The sequence below is a fragment of the Propithecus coquereli genome, unplaced genomic scaffold (genome assembly GCF_000956105.1).
Source record: "Propithecus coquereli isolate 6110/MARCELLA unplaced genomic scaffold, Pcoq_1.0 Scaffold2, whole genome shotgun sequence".
Classification (NCBI taxonomy): domain Eukaryota; kingdom Metazoa; phylum Chordata; class Mammalia; order Primates; family Indriidae; genus Propithecus; species Propithecus coquereli.
In genome coordinates, this window is record NW_012144966.1 from 1,101,570 (window position 1) to 1,124,150 (window position 22,581).

Sequence of the window (22,581 nt, forward strand, 5' to 3'; positions counted from 1 at the left end):
TAAGAATATTCTAATATTTTAAAAGCACAACTTTAAAAGGTCATTTAAAAAATAGCCTACTTCAGGCCAGGCGCGGTGGCTCACGCCTGTAATCCCAGCTCTCTGGGAGGCCGAGGCGGGCGGATTGTTTGAGCTCAGGAGTTCGAAACCAGCCTGAGCAAGAGCGAGACCCCGTCTCTACTAAAATTAGAAAGAAATTAATCGGACAACTAAAATATATAGAAAAAATTAGCCGGGCATGGTGGCGCATGCCTGTAGTCCCAGCTACTCGGGAGGCTGAGGCAGGAGGATAGCCTGAGCCCAGGAGTTTGAGGTTGCTGTGAGGTACGATGACGCCACGGCACTCTAGCCCGGGCAACACAGTGAGACTCTGTCTAAAAAAAAAAAAAAAAAAAATTGCCTACTTCATGTTTAATATAATTTTGATATAAACCTTTTCTACTAAGACAATGTTTTTTTTAGTCCACATGTATTTTAATTATTATTACTCTATTAATTCTTAAACCATGGAAATGGAATCTAGGATTGCTAATTAAAAGGCTTCAGTTCACAAGGCTGAAGGAACTAAATTACTAGAGAGTTTCACTGTTACAATATTACACAAAATACTTCTTCAATAAAATTACAATTATTTTTCAAAAGAGGACTAAAACTACTAACTACTTACAGAGAAAATGCAAAGTAGACTTAACATGTGAAGAACTGGTTTCAACTTAGCTCTACCATTTTTAGCTGTGTAGCACTAGGGTAAGTCACTTCACCTCTCTAAGCCTGTATCCTTATCACAAGAGTAAAAGAAAGTAGATGATTAAATCTTTGATAAAGGCCAAGAACATAAAGCTCAGTCATAGTAAGAGCACTACTACCTTATATTATCAAACTGCTCATTTTCTTTAAATTATATGATGACTTTAGTTAAAATCTTTGATAGTTTACTCCTTTACATTTAACTATATAGCACACTGTACAACTAAAGTCACTGGGAGCCAAAGAAAGTCCGTTTAATAATTTAAACCACACTTTTCACCCCATCCAGGTCATAAAGAATGCTGGTAAACAATTAATAGGTTGCCTATTTGCCTCTTTATGGCTCCTGTTAAGACTTTTATAATTTCTCTCAAGCTCAAAGATTTCTCAATATAAAAGGAACTCTTGACTTGGTGGTTTCATGGATGGGCTTCAGGGTCCATGTACTCCCTTAAACTGTACATAAAACCATGCGGTACATGAATATGAGCATTTTTCTGAGCAGGGGATCAATATGAAATAGTCAGAAGGCATCAGAGAATCCATAAAGTTTAATGTTTGAATAAGTACGTACATAAACATACTTAAGTGAATACTATCACCTGCTAGAAATCTTTAATAGATTCCAATTTCCTATTCTACATGATCTGTTATCCTTAAAATTTGTATAAATAATAATTATAGAATTTTAAACGTTCTTTCTTAAACGTTGTCAATTTAATATTTAAATTAACCATATATGTAAGTAATGTATATAATCTACACATGAAAGTGTTATACTTTTTAATATCTTTAACACCTACACAACTTTTAACATCTAAATTGTAATAAGGATAGCTTCTGTTTGTATCTGTGACATATAATTAAGTTGCCTTGTCAAAAACCTAAAAAGCATTTCATAGCTAAATTATAAAATAAACAAAGCCACTATAAATCAATGTATCCTACCTGTCTTAATTCTTATCTTACCTTGGCAATTATTTCAGAAATATTTTTCAGGGACTGCTTGATTGGATATTTGGCCATATCCCACTGGAACCTTGTTATATAAGTAACCAAGTCAACTGAAATAGGGGAATAAATTAATTACTGAAGAGAAGCAATAGAATTTTTTAATAGTTTTTTACATAGTGATACAATTTAATGCTGAAATTGGCATAGAGAAAATCAGCAAAGATATCATTTCTGAATAGTCCTGGTTAAATAAATGTGGAACTATTTTAAGTAACATGGATTAATCAAAATTTCTATCTTGTAATCTCTTCTCCTTAATCAAAATTTAATGTATATATATATTAAGATGCTCCTTCTAATTGGATGACTTAATGAAAAATGTACGTATCCATAATATGCCTCATCTGCAGAAGAAACACAAAGATTAAAAAACTACTTCAAATTGCCTTCTCAATAGGAGGCGGCAAAAGTATGTTCTTTCTTTGATAACTTACCCAAACAAATTGAAAATAAACTTGTCTGTTAAAACCATGTGATGATTGTTTCTAAAAGTATACACTTCAACAATTTTCAAAATATAGACCCTTTCATTTTCAAATGGAAAGGACAAAAATGCAGAGCCAAAGAGACACTCAACTAATTCTTTGGAAGTTTAGTAATCAAAATGACTTTATACCTCAAATCTAATGGGATCAAGGTCAGTGAAACTAAATATCAAGTATGGCAAAGCTAACTGACAAAAGTAATTCCCATCAAAATATCTTCCCCTCCTCAATTTCTCCTTACATAATACTAACAAGTCAACACCACAGATGATATTTCCAAAAGCAACTCTAGGCCGGGCACGGTAGCTCATGCCTGTAATCCTAGCACTCTAGGAGGCCAAGGCGGGAGGACTGCTTGAGCTCAGCAGTTCGAGACTAGCCTGAGCAAGAGCGAGACCCCGTCTCTACTAAAACTAAAAAGAAATTAGCCAAACAACTAAAAATAGAAAAAATTAGCCAGGCACGGTGGCGCGTGCCCGTGGTCCCAGCTCCCTGGGAGGCTGAGGCAGGAGGATCGCTTGAGCCCAGGAGTTTGAGGTTGCTGTGAGCTAGGCTGACACCACGACACTCTAGCCCAGGCATCTGGATGCATTGTCCCCCAACGCATTCCACCAACCACACTGATTGTCCTGGTTTGTGAAATACTTAACAAGATCAGTTAAGGGGCCATAAATTAATATATTTACCTTCTGCTCTGTCTCAAAACACAAATTAACATAAATAGAAAACAATAAGATCAGAATCACTATTATAACAAAGAGCAAGAATCACTACATTTTTAACTGATTAAATATTTAGTAAACATCTATTATTTGCAAGGAGAAGAAGTAAGATTAGAGGAACACTGAATATAAAACACAGTGACCTTATCGGAACAGGCAATTTAGTATAGAATGAAAGGAGAGGGTTATATTCTATTATAATGACATATCATTAAAGGTGGACCTAATTTTAAATGAAGCAAATGCTAAAGTGACATTTCATAAGAAAACAAAAATGAAAGTACAAATGACAACAATGAGGTCAAAGCTATCTTTATAAAGCCATTATTATACAGAGCAAACTCTATGTAAATATTGGCTTCTAGCTCAAGAAAAGTCAGTAGACTATTTTATGGACATTAAGTAAAGAAATGCCATATTCAAATTTAAGGGGAAAAAGCATTACGCTGCATAAATTTAGCAGTTGTATGCTATTAAATACAAAAAGCTAGAGAAGACGGCAGGTATGCAACTGGAACAACGCAGAGATACATATCTTGGAAACTTACTTACAAATATGAGTTAACAGAAAGATCCCAGAAAGAGCTAAGGTAAATCTCTGTAATATTGCTTCTGCAGAGGACTCAACATCATATCGTAAGCTATATTACATATTATGTAAGACTGTCTTACATGAGATTGTGTTTCAGGAGACAGGATGTAACTGGCAGCATCACCAAATTCAGTAATAACAACTGTATTTTCCAAAGGCTTTCAATTGTATTTAATGTCCATATATATATTTCTTTACATTCTTTTTTGTGGCTAAGTCATTCACTTTGTGAGAGTTAATAATGATCAAATCATGTAACATTAGCTTACCTCCATTGGCTAACAGATTCTCTTGAACCTTATCTTTACTATCCTCTAGTACATCAGCCATGTATTGAGCCACTTTCTTAACCACCCTGGGGAGGGGAAAAAAAAAAAATCAACAACCATTTTTAGGAAAAAGACTTAAATTCCATGCTACACAATGAAAATGCTACATTAAAACATGAATTTTACTATATATGCTCCCATTATACCTGCCTTTATGTTATAGAACAAATGGGTCTCACCTTATAAATAATGTTTTAAGGATAAAATTTGATTACATGCAAAAATCAACTGAATAACTACAGAGTTTTAAGGAGACTACATACAATGTATATTTTAGTCTAGAAAGAAAGTAGTGAGAAGCTAGTGAGAAACAGGTCTGTAAATAGGAATATATCGATATGCCAAGAAACTGAACAACGGATCTGACCACAAGGACCAGGAACAAAGGAAGAGGCAGGAAACTAGCATTCACCATGTTCCCATTACATGCCAGACACTATGTTTTCACTCAGGATGAAAGGGATCTGACAGGCAACAGAACATAAGCAACTGTCATGATGAAGAATGAGGTCCTACATTATTTATTCATTAACTATTTATCAAGCATCTACTATTGACAAGGAGCTATGCTATAATGGAAACTGTCATATAACGCCAAAACTAGCAAGGCACCTAGCTATGACCTTGTCAATCCCTTCATTTATAAGACACTGAGGTGGAGAATAAGTGACTTATCCAATGTCACAAGACCAGATAATGGCAAAGCAGTGACTAGAAACATGGTGTCTTGATTTTGGAGTTAGTGTTCTTTTCCCCATTCTGCGTCTGCCTCTAGGCCCTGGGTGGGATTCAAAATTACACAAGACAAAATCATCACCTTCACATTGCTTAAAATCTCACTGGATAGATAGGAAAATATATAAATGACTAAACAAAAAAGCAATCTGAGGTCAGTGCCGGCTGAGCTTACCAGGTTACAGAGAGGCATAAAGGAAAAAGGGATCACCTCCAGCTACTACAATAAAGAAAGCCTAACGGCTCATGAGTAGGATAATGAAGGATAGGAATGGTTTTGAAAGGATGATTACATGGGAAGAAAGTATATTCTTGCCAGGGGGCATCACACAATTCAAGGTAAGAAGAGGTGAAAAAGCAGTGGGCACTCAGAGAATGGTGAGAGTCCAGACCAAGCAGAGCAGCAGGCTGAGCAGTGGGGGAGCTTAGTATAGGAAGGGGTTGGGGGGCCAGACTGCAGACACTTAGACTGTGATGTCAGACTCTGGACAGGGATGGAACACAGTCAAAACAGGGCTTAGGACAATTGCTCTGATAACTATATGCTCAACAGCTGGGAGGGGAAACTGAAAGACAATTAAGAAACTCCTGTAACAGTTTAAACATGAACTAGTAAGGGCTGGAAAAAGGTAACAGAAGGGCTAAATTTAAACAACAATCCTATGCTGAGTGATCTCAAGCCTAAAAAAGTGGAACAATTTCAGAAACAATGATGTAAGCTGTAAAGTTTCAGCATGATTAATTTGGGGTTTGTATATATACTTAACTGTGTCTCCAAAATTCATCCATTCCTTCAAGGAGACAAAGCATTATTCCCATACAATTTGACAAGCATCTTGTAAAAAGAACCATTTGTTATGAACATTCTAAAATGTGCATATGTTTACCACAGAAATAGTTCAGAATGTAGAATCTCCTGGTGTCAAATTTATAAACTTAACATTACATAACCCAGAACTTCATGATCTCCCTGTGCATCTCTGTAAGAATATTTATGTCGATGTACACACTGTCACCTCAAAAAAAAAAAAAAATCTGCTCTAATGATTAGATTATTGAAAAAAAAAATAAGCTGTGATTACCTCATATATCATATACCACAATGTTCAGACTTTAAAAGTTGGAGCATTCAAATCATTAAGCTATCAGCTGTCAATTCTACCAGGGCCTTACAACGACATGATTTTTAAATTCCTCCTATCTTTCAGAAGACTGAAGAAGATGGGCTTGCAGAGCAGTGTAGAAAGAATAGCTGACAAACTGCACAGACAACTTACGGACCAGACTAATTACATTTGCCCTAAATACATTTTAGATTCCATCCCTAAAAAATTTGAGCAAACTTTAAACCATATTCAAAAGTGACAAAAACTGTCGTTTCAAAAAACTCCTTTAATATAACTAAATTTTGAAGACAAAAGCATCACCATCTTCAAATAAACACCCAATGTTCATGGATCAAAGACAATATGTTAGGATAGTAATACTCCTCAAATTCACTAAGAGATTCAACATTACTCTCATCCAAACTGCAGCTGATTTCTTTGCAAAATTTGACACTGTGTTCCTAACATTCGTATGGAAATGCAAAGAACCCAGAATAGCCAAACAATCTTGAAAAAGAAAAAGAAAGTTGGAGAATTCACACTTTCCAATTTTAAAATTTACTACAAAGCTATAGTAATCAAGACAATGTGGTACTGGCATAAGGACAGAAATAGCAACGAAACAAAACTGAGCGTCCAGAAATAAACCCTCACATTTATGTTCAAGTGATTTTCGGCAAGGCTTCTAAGACAATTCGATGGGGAAGAACTAGTCTATATAACAAATGGGGCTGGGACAACTGGATAATCGCATGCTAAAGAATAAAGCTGGATCCTCACCTCTCAACATACACAAAAACTAACTCAAAATAAATCAAAGAACTCAATGTAAAAGCTAAAACTATAAAATTCTGACATAAAACTGTGTGATCCTGAATTAGGCAATGGTGTCAGATACCATACCAAAAATGCAACCAACAAAAGAAAAAACAGACAAACTGGATTTCATCAAAATTAAAAACTGGCCGGGCAAGCTGGCTCATGTCTATAATCCCAGCACTTTGGGAGGCCAAGGCAAGAGGCTCGCGTGAGCCCAGGAGTTTGAGACCAGCTTAAGTAACATGGAGAATCCCCGTCTCTACAAAAAATTTTAAAATTAGCCAGGCGTGGTGGCACACGACTGTAGTACCAGCTATTGGAGAGGCTGAGATGGGAGGATCACTTGAACCTGGGAGTTCGAGGCTACAGTGAACTGTGATCATGCCACTGTACCCCAGCCTGGGGGATACAGTGAAATCTTATCTCTACAAAAAAAAAAAATTAAAAACTTTTATGCTTCAAAAGACACAATCAAGAAAGTAAAGACAACTCACAGAATGAGAGAAAATATTTGCAAGTCAGATCTGATAAGGAACTTATATCTTGAATATACTGTATAAAGAACTCTTACAACTCAATAATAAAAAGACAAATAAGCCAATTAAAAATGGGCAAAAGATCCAAATAGACATTTCTTCAAAAAACAAGTAGCTAACAAACACAAGAAAAGATACTCCACATATCATTAGCCATCAAGGAAATGTAAATCAAAAACAAAATGAGATACTGCTTCATACCCACTGGGATGGCTATAATCAAAAAGACAGATAGTAACAAGTGCTGCCAAGGATATAGAGAAATTCAAATCCCCTTACACTGTTGTTGGGAATATTAAATTGCGTAGCCACTCTGGAAAAGTTTGTCAGCTCCTCAAAAAGCTAAACATAGAGGTACCATATGACCCAACAATTCCACTCCTAGGAACATACCCAAGAGAAATAAAAACATATGAGAAATAAAAATATAAAAATTTGTACACAAATGTTCATAGTAGCATTATTTATATAAGCCAAAAACTAGAAAAAAACTAAGTAGCCATCAACTGATGAATGTATTAATAAAATGTGGTATATCTACATAATGGAATATTATTTGGTAATAAAAAGAAATGAAATACTGATACATGTTACGGCATGGATGAACTTTGAAAAGAGTATGCTAAGCAAAAGAAGCCAGTCACAAAAGACCACATATTGTATTCCATTTATATGAAATGTCCAGACCAGACAAATCTATAGTGGCAAAAAGATTAGCGAGTGGTGGGGGACAGGAAGTGCCTGCTAATGGGAACAGGAACAGGGGGATGATGAAAATGTTCTAAAATTGATTGTGGCAATGGTTGCACAACTCCATGAATATACTGAAACTCAATGAATTCTATACTTTAAATAGGTGAATTGTATGGCACGTAAATTCTAGCTCAATAAAGATTTTAAAAACAGAATCACTATTTTCACACTTCAAACAGGTGCATTTTATTGTATGTAAAGTGTACCTTCATAAAGTTGATTTATAATCATTTCCTAAAACCAATAAGCAGAGTATACACGTGATAATAAACCCAATGTCCAGGAAGCCCGACAACACTGATCTCCCATTTTGCTCTACTCCATGCATGTAAGTTCATTACCCTTCTACAAATGCATCCAGTTTAGCCAGTTCATCAGACAAGCCAACCAAGACATCCAGTGTGCCAACCTAAAAGCGAAATATAGCATTCTGTTACTTAGGATTTATCCTTTTTTTTCTAAATAAAATGATACATCTTGACTTGAAAGTTTCACAAATCTCAAGTTGTCCATATTTTATTTCATAATGTGCTAGTGTGGTTAAAAGATGTTTGCCAGACATTTCAAAGCTATTTTCATGTACAGGATAATCCTCTAATTCATGGGTGCAAGCAGCATTTAAGATGTGAAGACTTCTCAAAGACAGGCCTGTGCTTGCACTGTTCAGTGACAGTGGGTCATTTGAAGTCCTGCTTTACAACATCAGCTCTTAAGCAGGAGATCCATGGAGATGCATTAGAGGGTTGGTCTATAAGTGAATTCATATGCATAAATGAGCATGTTTTGGAGGAAATGTCCTATCTCAAAGGCATGCATAACTCCAAAAATATTAAGAAATGGTAATTTTAAGTATTTCTTCAATGAATGCTGTCTATGACTGCCTCACTTAACCAGCAAAATGTAAACATCATGATCTTTCCACTCTTTACAAAAGTTCAGTCAACTGATTACTGGCAGCCTGTTTCACTTTGAGGCTGCCAGATTACTGATCTTTAATAAATGTTAAATAGATTGTCTAGATTAAATAACCAGGTTAGATTGACAAGTATGATTAGGTAGTATGATTATGGTAACACATTTACAATGTTAGCACAATATGAATTTAATAACAGAAAAATTCACTCTGACATTTAAGTATATAAGATTTTCCACTTCTGAAAATATTTGTGAATGTAATATATTAAATATTTTCATAACATTTCTCATTACAATTTATAAAAGAACAAAAAAGTCTAAGTAGAAAAAGATAGTATTCCATTTTGATAGTTTACTCCTAAAATTTCAAAGAATAAGATATATTTCAAATTATGCCAATAGCTAGAGAGGAGAAGGTTTTCTTCTAAAAGAAACTGGGTATCTCATTTCTACTAAGAGAGAGAATGGACCCTCCCTGATGATGAACTCATACACTCTTGCACAGTGCCACATCACCTTTAAGTCGGGAATGTTGAACTTGGAAGTGACAGCAAGATTATTGTTCTTTGTAGTAGCAGCATGTAGTTTCTCCCATGTTTGCTGGCAGGTTTTCTCCCCAGGAGCAGATATAAGCCAGAACTCAGTCATGTTTGTTACCAGGTATTTCTTCAGAAATCAAGAGAGACTCTGAAATAAACAAACAAAACAAAAAAATACATTTAAGGCCGGGCGTGGTGGCTCACGCCTGTAATCCTAGCTCTCTGGGAGGCCAAGGCGGTCGGATTGTTTGAGTTCAGGAGTTCTAAACCAGCCTGAGCAAGAGCGAGACCCCGTCTCTACTAAAATTAGAAAGAAATTAATTGGACAACTAAAAATATATAGAAAAAATTAGCCGGGCATGGTGGCGCATGCCTGTAGTCCCAGCTACTTGGGAGGCTGAGGCAGGAGGATCGCTTGAGCCCACGAGTTTGAGGTTGCTGTGAGCTAGGATGACGCCACGGCACTCTAGCCCGGGCAACACAGTGAGACTCTGTCTCAAAAAAAAAAAAAATACATTTAATATCAATTGTTTCTAAAGTGTTTCAGAATCACAGCATAAGTGATAAAATATAACCTGTTTCAAAATTAATCCAATACTAGCATACCTTCCCAAGCAAAGTCAAATTTACTTCCCTGGAAGTAAATCCATCTAAATGGTAAAAGGTGATTTACTTATGATACAAGGAAAAAGAGAGGATAAAAACTTAATACTAGAAAGTACCTAATTTTTAAAAATTATAAAACATCCTCAAAATAGGAATTATTCCGAAGTGGGATTATCAAAAATACCAGCCACCAATAGTTTCACTCAACCAAAGAAGTTGGACAGTCACAAATTTATAGGTTTATTTAAACTTTTAAAACATACACCCAAAATAGGAAATTCTTAAAAATATATTAACTTTTGCATTTGAGAAAGACTTTAGTTGAATTAACGCATTTGAACAGTAGTCACCAAATCTCAAATCCTTGATGTATATTAAGTTGCCATCAAACATTTACAAATTTGCAAAAAACAAAAAAAAACTTGCCAATCTGCCTGGCTGTTGTAAAATACCAACATTATTGGATCTGAGCGAGAGAAAGGGTGTGGATCTCCCTTTCCAAACAGTCCCATTAAGATACAGTCAGTCCTCTTCTACAATCTTTTTCCGCTTCCTCCTCCTCCTCCTCCCCGTACACACAGAGGGGGAAAAAAGTACAGGGACAAATCTGTTCAGAAGCTAAGTAGGTAAAGCACACAAACACAGAGTAACTTACAACAATTAAAATATTATAGTATCATTATTTCCAATTTAATATGTCTTCATTAGAGCCACTTTTCTACTATTACTACTCATTTAACTTCTCCTAAAACTGGAATTCCATGTCTATAAATTGAATATAAATATCTTACAAAGTTGTCCTGAAAACAAAATCAGACAACGAATGTGAAAAAACTTTGAAAATGTTAATTTCCTTTAAAATGTAAAGTATTATTAATCATAATGGACTTTCCCAATTTCAGTAGCCCATTTTAATTAAAGTAAACCTACCTACTCATTATAATACCATTGAAAATGAACTTAACATAGATGCCATCCTATGTACCTATTATTTTTTCTAACTACTGTTTATAGAGCATCTACCATATACAAAGTATTGTTTTAGATGTTTTATACATTATCATCTCAATTAATCTTCCCAATACCTCAATTAGATATGTAATATCCTCCCCATTTGCACATAAGAAACTGAAAACTCAGAGAGGTTAAACTGGTATAAAATATAGTGGTATTAAATGAATATCTCAAGAAATTGTCCTTTACAATGACTTTTCCAACATTACTCATGAAGTTACACTTTTATCAGCTTTTAGTGATGAAGATCTACACCTAGAGCACCAAGCTCTAATGAGGCCAAAGATAAGCTTTGATTTAAAAGCAAAAGCAAAATCTTCATTAGCCCACCTGAGAAATTTCAAATATTAAAATTTAAGACTGTTATATTATTATATATTACATATTATATTATCATACTACCCATATTCTTTTCCAACCTGATGTTTTCAATCTATTTTTAGAATTATCCATGGTGATCCATGTATAGTTCACTCATTTTATTTGCTATATGGTATTCCATTATACGAATAAACTAAAATTTATTATCTACATTTTCCCTGGAAGGATTGTTAAACTGTTTTTACTTTTTTGCTATTAAAAACAATTCCGCCGTGAACAACTTTGTACATGTCTCTGTTTCTGTGAAAGAGTTTCTCTAGGACATGGGGAGTAAAATAGCTGAATTGCCGGGTATGATCATGTGGTAGATTGTCTTCAAAGATGAAAGCAACATGTCTTTCCATGCTTCTATGCAATGTGACTGCCACTCCTTCCATCAAAAGGCAGAGCTGGCCTGTGACTTGTTTGACAAATAAAATGCATAGAAGCCACATTTGGGTGGGTTCAGGTCCCAGACATCAACTTCCACTTCTGATTTTAGACCACTGCCCTCAGACTACCACATGAAGAAGCCAGTCTAGCCTACTGGAAGAGAAGAGGCCACATGGCAGAGAAACCAACAACCAGCAAAAACTGCCAGCCATGTGAGTGAGACCATCTTGAACCTTCCAAAGCAGCCAATCTCCCAGCTGAATGCAGCTGCCATCAATGAGCCCAAGCAAAACATACAGAGGGACCACCCTGAAAACTCACAGAATAAGGAGAAATAAGAAATCACTGTTTTAAGCCACTAAGTTTGGGGGTGGTTTGTTATGCAACATGAGAAAACTGACACAGACCAATGTCAACTCTATTGGGTATTGCCAAACCATTCTCCAAAGCCATTACCAATTTAAGTTCCCATCAGCAGAATAAGAGTATCTATTTCCACAATTAAAAAGACACATAATATATATATTGTTCATGGTTATATACGTACAGAAAATATAAAAACATGCATAGGAGAAAGGAGCTTCAGTTTTGTATAGAAGATTTTTTTCTTTAAGTCTTGGGCAAATACGGCAAAATGTTAATACTTACTAAATCTGGGTTGTGAGAACATGGATGTCTATTAATCTGCAATATTTGAATTTTTCTATCTGAAATATTTCAAAATTAAATATTTTTAGAACTGTTACAATAATGTAATTCATTTATAAGTTAAAATATAACACTGCATAGCAAATTTATAAAAAATAAAATTTTAATGAATTTTCAAATGCTATATTCAGAGAATAATCTAGTTACCAAATCCATCCTCCAAGCACAACTTTTCTGTTTTACCTCTAGCATAAATGCTTTCTAGTCCGTTTACATTCTATTATGACCAAGAATTAATATTTGAACACAAACTTTTTTGAAGTTTGGGGATTTTTTTCTTAAAAAGTATTTTGGGGTCAATATATTCAAGAATTCTAATTGTATAATGCTGCAAGGGCAGGAGCTCAGGCTACACCTATACTAACTCCAGAACCTATCACAGGAAGCTGCTTTTTAAAATAAATTCCTGATGAAATACTGTGGGTCCATCTCCTGCCTCCTTGTCATTCTGTTTGTTCTCCCCCGCACCCTGGATCGCCTCACCCAAGATGCTCCAACACTTGCTACGCTTTTCACTTTCTTTTGGCCACTTCAGCCTTGGCTATTTCCCTATCTCTGATTTCCTCCAGCTAATACTCTTATACTTACCACATCTAGCTTTTTTAAAAAGAGAAACAGGAAAGAGGAATCTAGCTTTTTTAGCCCAAACACCAATCACAGCATTACCTTGAACTTTAAAATTCCAAGTTTATTAGAGACTCCAACAGCACCTCTAAACCGTTTTTAGTAATCCAGATCTTCTAAGTGATGGTAGTTCTTGAAAAATTGAGGTCTTATTGTAATTATTTTACACAAGTGGTTCTGTTAAAGTATATTTGACACATTTTTATACCTCCTCACATTTTATACCCAAAATGGCAGCTAATGAATCAATTGTTGAATTCTTCCTGATGATAGTGTTATATTATCTAAACTGCGGCTTCTTCAAAGACTGTAATAATACAAGCCATTACAGTAGATGTCACTATCATACCATTTAGAGTTCCAGACAACCTTTGTAACCAAAATCTTTTCTAAAGGATTTCAAGAAATGGGAAAAGAGGACCCAATTTCGCTGTAAATAATACCTGCCCTATCTACTTCACTGAGCTTTTATAGGGGTCAAAAGAAATTTATCACCATTATGATAAATTCTAAACAAAACTATAGTCCAGAAATGTCTGGGAAAATTAAAGAACACTCTCTAATTCTAGCTTTTAACTGGAGCCCTCTGTAGAGCGTAACTTTTGGGAGATGAGAAAAGGAAAAAGTGCCTTCTATGTTTGGCACTGTGCTTTTAACTTTTCTTCCATTCTTATTTAATTCTCATGACAACACCATGAGATAGGGAGTAATACCCACAGAGGTTAGGAGTTTCCCTAAGGTCACACAGCTGGTGGATGGGGTTCAAACCTAGCTGTGTTTGACTTTAAAGGCCACATTCTTTCTATTGTGCCATGCTAGGAGAAAAGAACGTTCTGCACTCAAGTGTACCTGAACTCTGCTAGGTGAAGAGAGATCCACACATAAGCTCGAACACCTTTAGCCTATGTTTAATTCCAGGCTCAGAGCACCCTATAGGTCCAATGAATTCTGCTGGATAAAGGGATCTGAACTTCGCTTCCTTTCCCTTTTCTCTTCCTTCAGGATTGTCACAATTTCTAAAATAGCATCACCCAGCACCTAAAAGTATCCTTCCACCTAGAAAAAACAATGATTACTCCAAACAAAAAGACCAAAAATTAGAGATTCAAGGGGCCTACCAGGTCATAGAGGAAAGAACACAAACTCTGGAGTCTGACAACTTAAAACCCTGACTCTACCCGCTTTCCAGTTTCCTCATTTGTATGAAGTAGAAATACCACACATCTCTTCACACAACTGTTGGAAGGAATGAATAAAATAATGTACCAAGATCTTCCCTCTTCCGTGCAGCCACCCTTCCTAGCGGTGACTGTATTAGCTGCTGCCTCACCCCCTCCTACCCTCCCAAGGCCCTCAGGCCCTCTCCGGTGCCCCAGGTGGGAAATATCCTGTTTACTTATACTTAATAAGTGCCACTATTCTACACTTATCATGCTATCCTCCCTCATATGTATAATGCATCTTCCTCTTCACCTTACTGGGAAATCCTGAAGGGCTAGACTCAGCTCCTTCTCTGTGACACCCTAAGATCCAGCATACACAATCCCTTCTAACAGCAGGGACTTAATAATAAATGCTTGTTGAATGAATAAATGAAATGCAAATATAACAGTGCCCCTGAACCAATCAAAAAGCCTGATTAGAGAAAAAAGGAAGACCAAGAAAAATATTCAAGTCATAATTTTAAAGTGTTTTTATTAATTTTTTTTTATTTAGAGTCTTTCAGGAAACAAATTCTTATTTTAGAGTAGTTTATAAATTAAAAATTGGTAAAGTTGCAGGTTCCTTAAGTAAGCCTTTGTGTTTTATTTCAAGGGTGAACATAGTCAAAAATATAAAAGAGAGGGCTTGAGAAAGAACCTATCTGTACTGCAGGCAAAGCCTACTGCCTCAATGCTTCCACCCCTAGTCAAAGCAAACTAAATCCAACAAGAGCCTGGTGGGAAAGACAAGCTACTTAAGCATCTAAGAAGGAATGGAAGAATTGCCCACAACAGCATCGATAAGTCTTTTGCAAAATCTGTTTTTTCCATCTTTAAGCAATGTCCACTTTCAACCTGTCACTTGCACAAGTCACACACAAAAAATTTCTCCTTGAAACTAACAATTTAAGCTTAGTTCCAAACAAAATGTATCTATGCAGATGAATATGTATGCTTTTTGGGGTCAGAAAATGAAATCCATGTTGCTAAACACATTTCCTCTTTCTCCCTGCTGCAAGGAAAAAAATTTTCAAAACTGGTGGACACTGGTTATCAACTCACCAAGAGTCTGGACTCCTCCACCACTTCAAATAACTTCCATTTTTATTCCTAATTATTTTCCGTTGTGTAATCTTGTATACTGGGAGTCAGGCTAAATGTAAGCAAATCATATACTGAACAGAGGAGAAAATTATTTAAAAGGCACATTGATTTCAATGCTGGCGTTCCTCAAGACTCAGATCTAGGTATGTCCCTCTCTGTGTGTGTATACAGTGTCTCTCTTGACAATCTCCTCTACACTTGAGGCAATCCAGTCTAGATGCCAGACACTTCCCCAGATTTATATCTCCAGCCCAGGCCCCTCTGCAGCATCTAGAGTTGTACCCAACCAGTATCCACATCTGACTACAAGACATTTCCACTTGGATGTTTCAAAAGCAGCTAAAACCCAACACTTTTAGTCAAATTCATCATCTCTTTCCAATATGTGGTCCTACTCCAGTGTCCCCAGAGTTAGTACAGCTGTGCCCCTGCAGCATTAGACAATTTGGATTGTCAAATGTTCTCAAGAAAGCAGCCAACTTATTGGGCACTTCCTTTTGATCAGCACCAGGCAAAGCATTTCACATATATTAATTCATTCAGCGGTAAAAAAACAACCCTATTAGAGGGGTAGTATTTATCCTGCTTGTAGTATGTTGAGCTTCTTGAACCTGTGTTTACAGTTTTCATCAAATTTGAAAATTTTCTCAGCCATTACTTTTCTTCAAAAAAGTTTTTTGTTCCCCCTCTTCCTTCTTTTGAGACAAAATCACATGTATGTTAAACCATTTGATGTTGTACCACAGGTTATTGTTCTTTTTTTAGTTGTTTTTCTCTGTGTTTTAGTTTGGACAGTCTCTTGCTATATCTTCTAGCTTACCGACCTTTCCCTCAAAGTATCGAATCTGTTATTCTTCTCAGCCAGTGAATGTCTTCCTTCAGATGTACTTTTCTGCTTCAAGTCCTATTTTTTAAAATCTTCATTTCTTTCACTATGTTCATGTTTTCTGTTAAATCACTGAGCATATTTATAATTCACAATGTTAACTGTGGATTCTGTTGTCTTCAAGAGTGTTTTGTTTCAGTACTCTGTTCTGGCAGGCAGTTGTGTGAGGGTCAGCTTGATCCACTCAAGGCTTGTTTTAAAACCTTGCTAGGACGGGTCTAAGGCTTTATTCTAGGGCTAATTTAGTTGTTATTACTAAGGTCTGAACTTTGGGGGATGCTACTGAATGCCCCATGTATTCAATAAGGTTTCTCCCCTCTATCTGATCAGAATTCAAATGCCTCCCAGCCCTGTGAGCTCCGGCAATTGTTCAGTTTAAAGCTCTCTAGTCATTCTCCCTTAGACCTCCTGCAGAGATCCCTATATAGGTTCCCAGTGTTTATTTCTCTGCCTAGCTCCCTCTCTCTGCCAATCTGACCTGCAAATCCCAGCCACACGAGCCTTCCCCCAAATCTAATTTCCTCAACTCAGCAAGACCAACTTGCTCTGCTTGGATTTCCCCTTCCTAAACCATGTTCCTAAAACATGCAGAGTGTCTACAGGGAGAAAGCCAGAGGGATTATAGAACTAACTTCATTTCTTCCCTTTCTCTCAATTCTCATATTGCCTGTTGCCCAATGTCTGTGGAAGCAGTCTTTCATGCCCAAGTTTGTAGCTGTTTATGGAGGGAAAGCAAGTCCAGTATCAGTTACTCCACTGCAGCCAGAAATTGTAGTCTTGCCTAGTTTTGTTGTATTATTCATGAGTTTTTGGTTTTGCTAGCTAATTAGTGTTTGTTTCTATATAAGGATTCAGCCACAACCTCCCAGCCTCTGGGAGGCTTATGTTTTAAGCTTTAATAGAAAAAAGGATTAACAACAATGAACCAAAAATTTAACATGTCTAGGCTGAAAAACCAAAGTAATACTGTGTTTGTGAAGAATGGAGCACAACAGCAAACAGGCATTGCTTCAGTAACAAGGGAGAAAAAGTTCACTTTTGCTTAAAAAAAAAAAAATTCATATATATGCCAATGATTTGCAAATGTATAGCACGTTATCTTGATAGGTAAAATAAAAATTCATTTAAAAGCATTAATAAAACTATAGTAATTTTCCATCATTAATAAAATATCTAAAATATATCTTAGATATATTACATCATCTATACCTAAAACAATCTAAAATAATTATATACACATGAGATCCCAAGAAAATTCTATGAATTTAAAAAAAAAGGCAATTTCTGGAATGCAATTTGGCAATATTTATCAAAAGCCATAAAAACTATGCCTATGCCAACTTTAAGAAAGAATATATGTATAGGTATAGACATTAAACCAGCAGTCCCTACCTTTTGGCACCAGGGACCAGTTTCATGGAAGATAATTTTTCCACAGACGTGGCGGGGGTGGGAGGGGATGGTTTCAGGATGATTCAAGCACATTACATTTATTGTGCAGTCAAACCTATCTGCTAATGACAACCTGTATTTGCAGCCACTCCCCAGCACTCGCATCTCTGCCTCAGCTCCACCTCAGATTATCAGGCATTAGATTCTCACAAGGAGCGTGCAACCTAGATCCCTCACATGCAGTTTACAGTAGGGTTTGAGCTCCTATGGGAATTTAATGCCCCCTCTGCTGATCTGACAGCAGGCGGAGCTTATGCAGTGATGAGAGCAATGGGGAGCGGCTGTCAATACAGATGAAGCTTCGCTTGCTTGCTGCCGCTCACCTCCTGCTGTGTAGCCCAGTTCCTGACAGGCCACGGACCAGTAACGGTCTGAGGCCCATGGGTTGGGAACCGCAGCATTAAACTATAAAAAATCTGTTGATGATTGTCTCTTGGGAGGAGATTATGAATGTTTATTTTGATTCTTTCTATATATTGCTATTTTCTAATTTTTAAATAATGAACTACTACTACATGTAAACACCAAAAAAAAAAAAAAATACCCCTATTAGGGCAGTATCTTCATACTTGAAAATATCGAAAAGTTCTGAGACCATTAAATGACATCATGACAAAGAACCCTGGAGATAATACAAAAGAGAAGGGCAAAGCCGGTTCAAAGCAGCTATGTCTGAAGCATGAGATCAAGATTGGTAAAGAGCCTTTTTATCTCACTTGGAATTACAGCCAGAGAAAACTTAAACGCCAACTTCAGGAAGCACGGTGTAATGGCCAGACCACTGCACTGAGAATAAAAAGACTTGGAATCTAATCCCAGTTCTACATATCATTGTCTGCATGAATTTCTTCAGTTGTAAAATGAGAGGATTGGATTATGACATCTGGGATCCTTTTCTGCTCCTATACTCACTCCCTGAATCTACACTGAGTGAGGCCCAGGAGTCTTTTTTTCTATTTTCTTATTAAGTCCCTCAGGTAATTCAGCCAGATTCCAGAACCACTATACTAAAATAGGCATTTCTAAGATTATATAGTGAGTTCAATGTTATAAGAAATGGCAATACTCTTTAATAAGAGGGTTAAATGCCACAGTGTCATTATCAAGTACCACACAGTAATACAGAAATGATTTTTGCTTGGTGGAGTTTAGAAACCTTGAATATATCAATGCACTTTTTGCAAGCTTTCAATGGCAACTTACAAACTTAAAAAATAAGTCAATAGCGATATGAAATCAAGTATAGAACAAAATGAAATCTGGGTAAATTCGTGCTTTACTCAAGAAATGTACAATTTTATTTAATTTATGAAGAGCATAATATAAAGGATTTTAAATGCCCTAAGTAACAGGTGGCTTTGTGACCACAGCGTGGAGTCCTAATTAATTCCCAAGACTTTTCCTCAAAAAGCTTTTCCTCACTAGTTGACAGAAGGCTAAATAACTCACAAAAAGCATGTGCCCCTAGTCCTGCTTCTTTATTGAAATAAAGCTCAAATCTGCCACTTGTCATAGTCATCACTACTGGTGTCCTTGTCTGGGTTTTCCCACCTTATCCTCACAATCCTCCTGAACTCGCTTTACCCATCTTGGCTTCAGGCTTGCCCTTTGTTCTCTTTCCTACTCCCCCTCTGCTCAGTCCATTTTACACGAAATCTCTTTCTTCCTATTTATACCAACTCAGGCTTCTCTTAACAAAATAATTTCCCCAACTAAGTCCATCTATACACTAAACTCATGAATATAATCCCAACTATTTCTTCCTCAACCCACATGTCCATTTAAACTCAAGTAATTAACTGCATTAAAGCAGACATCTATTTTGTGTACTGTCACACATCTCTTATTTGACTGTAATTGTTTTCCATTTAGGGTTGTATCATTCATCTCACAAAATGTTTTAGGTGCTTAAGTCCCCAGAACTGTGGTAGGCTCTGAGAAGCAAAACAAATAAAATGTAGTCCCTGTCCTCAAGGAGATTACTCCGGATTGTAAGGTGGTAGGTCTACATGGGCAGGTAGGTCTGTGTGTGCCAGGAGGGGTGAGGAGACCACGCAGATGCCAAGACAGAAAACAAATCTCAGCAGAATACAGTGAAGGCACAAGGGAAACACTAGTCAAATTTTTAAAACATTTCTGTCTCCTCTGACTGCAGTAAGTACGCTGCTTTAAAAAAAAAAAAAAGCAGTAACAATTCTTTTTCAACAAGGAATGAAGGAAAAGTGGAAGGAAAGGAGAAAAGATAGGTAAACCTGGGTCCAAAGCTCTGGAACTGTTTATTTACTTTATCTCCCATTTTTGGTAGTTTGAAGGCTGTGGATTATTTTCCTACCACAATTGATTTGAAAATAAAATAAAAACAATAAAGCAATAACTATTACAACAATGCAAAAGGTGGGAGTGATAAGCCTGAATAGGAGATCTGCTAGCACGACTTCTGTGAATGGAAAATACGGGTCTGACCCAAGATAGGGGCGACCACAGAAAACAGTACAGTACTCCACTAAGAGCTCCAACACTTAAGGGATTTTTAATGCTTTCAAGAAACCAATACTGTAGTCTCTGAAATGCAATCAGCTTTCACAGTTAATTAAATTGCACAATAAATTAACACTGGAAGGTGGTCTACATGCAAAACAACTTCCTTTTCAGTCCTTGAAAATACTAACTTTACTAACGTGGCTCATTTGAACAAGCACAAGACAGCGGCATGCCTTAGATCTATCAGTGAAATATCACACAGCCTTCCTAATGTGCACATCAACTTTTAACAAATTGATCCATTCATTTTAAACAGTTGCCACATCCTACCCTAGAAATCAACTATTAACACCATACAAATAAAAAGAATAACTGTTTCCTTTTTTAATGTAAAAATTCTATTCTTCAACACAGAAGCATCTTAATTGGGATTGTGAGGGGGGCTTGCTCACAATATAACTTGTTTAAATGTTTCCAATAATTAAAAAGAGGATTTTACCTTGCAAGGAATACTTCCATGCTTCATATGGAATGAGATTATAAAACTGTCAGAAGATATACCTTTTGTTAAATAAATCTTAACTTTTGTATGTTTTGTTTTCAATTGAAACAATACTTTATAAATGCTCTATAATCCTATTGAAGACTACCTGAATTTCATGCCATAAATATATTTAAATATGAAAGGCCATTTAATCTTTAACAGGTGTATTTTCTAAGCAACTACCATCTTTTTATTCCACAGCTAGCTAGAAATTAATTATGAAAGCAAAGCCTTACTTTCACATGGATAACTATAACAAAATCTGGAAATATGTTTGGGGGGCTTGGAGAGGTAATAACACATAATACAATGATGGAAAATTTCTAGTAATTTCTGGTAAAACTGGCTGAATTGGCAGGAAGGCACTGTAGCACACTTATTACTAAAAGTAATCATGAGAACCTTCTCAGCTTCCAGAGACGCCCTTTCCATACAGAAAACTCAGCAGTGACCCAGAGAGTAAATAATTCCTTCCATGCCAGGGGATTCCCTGAATCTACACTCATGGCTCCCAAGACACTACTTCCCTTTTCTTTTGCGATGGTAGTTTATGAATAGTGACTGGACCACAATACCGCGTTCTGCTAGAAGGTGCTGATATCTCTAATACAATATATTCTAGCCTGAAATTCATCAATTTAAAGACTTAAAATGGTTAATTTTCCCCAGTTCATGGTTCTAGTAAGCATGAGTTTCTCTTTACTGGTAACAACCACCGCTTATTGAATATGTACCATGTTCTGTGTCCAGTGATAAGCACTTCTATATGCTAAGCAATTCTGCACTTAATTTCTTCAAAGTAGATACTATCACCACCCCCACCTGCAGATGAAGGAACAGTTAACGAAATTACTTGCCCTAAGTCACACAGCTAGTGACTACATTTTATTGGGACTGAGGGGAACCTATTTGAGTTATTCATGCAGTTTCTGCAAAAGACAAGTTCCTCAAAGAAATATTAGAGTGTAGTTTCTGCAGTTTTATACTAAAGAAGTTACATTAAAACATCAAAAACTGAATTTTAAATGACTTGAATTATATGTTAATTTCTTAAAATGTTACTCTTAACCTCTGTATCCCCAATATCCAATATTTGACCAAAAAGCAAATGACGGCAACACAGGCATGTTTTGCAACCGAACGGTACCCCTCTCCTCCAGGAGTCTGGAAATGTATGGGAGCATTTTGAGTTGTCCCAATGTGGGGGTTACTAATCAGCATTTAGTGGATGGGGGCTAAACAAGGGATAGTCTTGTCCAAAATGCCAATAGCACCCATGCAGAAACCCTAAATTATAGGCTGATTCAAAAGAAAGCCTTTCAAGGTAAAGTTAATCCACCTGTTACCTAAATTTACAAGTAACTTCCTATTCATTAACAGTCTGTTTAAAATACCTTAAAAGACACATTAACCTCTTTCTATAAAACACCATTTTTGGATTTAATTTTCAAACACATACACACACCCTCACTTTAGACATACAGTTAATGCTGTCTTTTTGCCCCTGGTGTAACCAAAGCGGCTCTCCTCCACTGCCTGCCTCATTCATTTTTGAACTCAATAAATGTATAGCACATTTGCAAAATGGTATAATATTAGATCTCCCGCTGGAAAAGAATTTTGTTTCATTATCAAGAATACAGTTTGAAATTTCTGGTTCCAAGGATCACTTGTGTCAATAGGAAATTTTAGACTGCCCTGGTTCATTTCATTGCCTGAGCCCTTTCCAAGGGCACTATGCTAATGGTTTCTACTACGTCTTAAAAACATTGATGAACTGGAAATCCAACATGAATTAATTTATAAATAAAATCATAAATAATTCCACATCGAAAGAGTGAAAAGATGTACCCTGCAGATAGATCAGAATATGTACTAGAGCGACATTTAAGTAGGAGGTACTTGGTCAAAACTG

General features: G+C 36.3%; 1 protein-coding gene across 1 annotated transcript in view; it reads right to left on the reverse strand.

Annotated features, from left to right (window-relative positions):
* The window catches only part of ATP6V1C1 (ATPase, H+ transporting, lysosomal 42kDa, V1 subunit C1), a 42,945-nt gene that overhangs the window by 16,853 nt on the left and 3,511 nt on the right, over nucleotides 1–22,581 (reverse strand). Inside the window, exons 2-5 of the mRNA XM_012643625.1 lie at nucleotides 9,270–9,440; nucleotides 8,180–8,247; nucleotides 3,830–3,915; nucleotides 1,717–1,811 (exon numbers count right to left, since the gene is read on the reverse strand). Of these exons, the coding sequence (XP_012499079.1) occupies nucleotides 1,717–1,811; nucleotides 3,830–3,915; nucleotides 8,180–8,247; nucleotides 9,270–9,401 (381 nt within the window). The 5' untranslated portion in view covers nucleotides 9,402–9,440. The remainder of the gene's footprint in view (nucleotides 1–1,716; nucleotides 1,812–3,829; nucleotides 3,916–8,179; nucleotides 8,248–9,269; nucleotides 9,441–22,581) is intronic.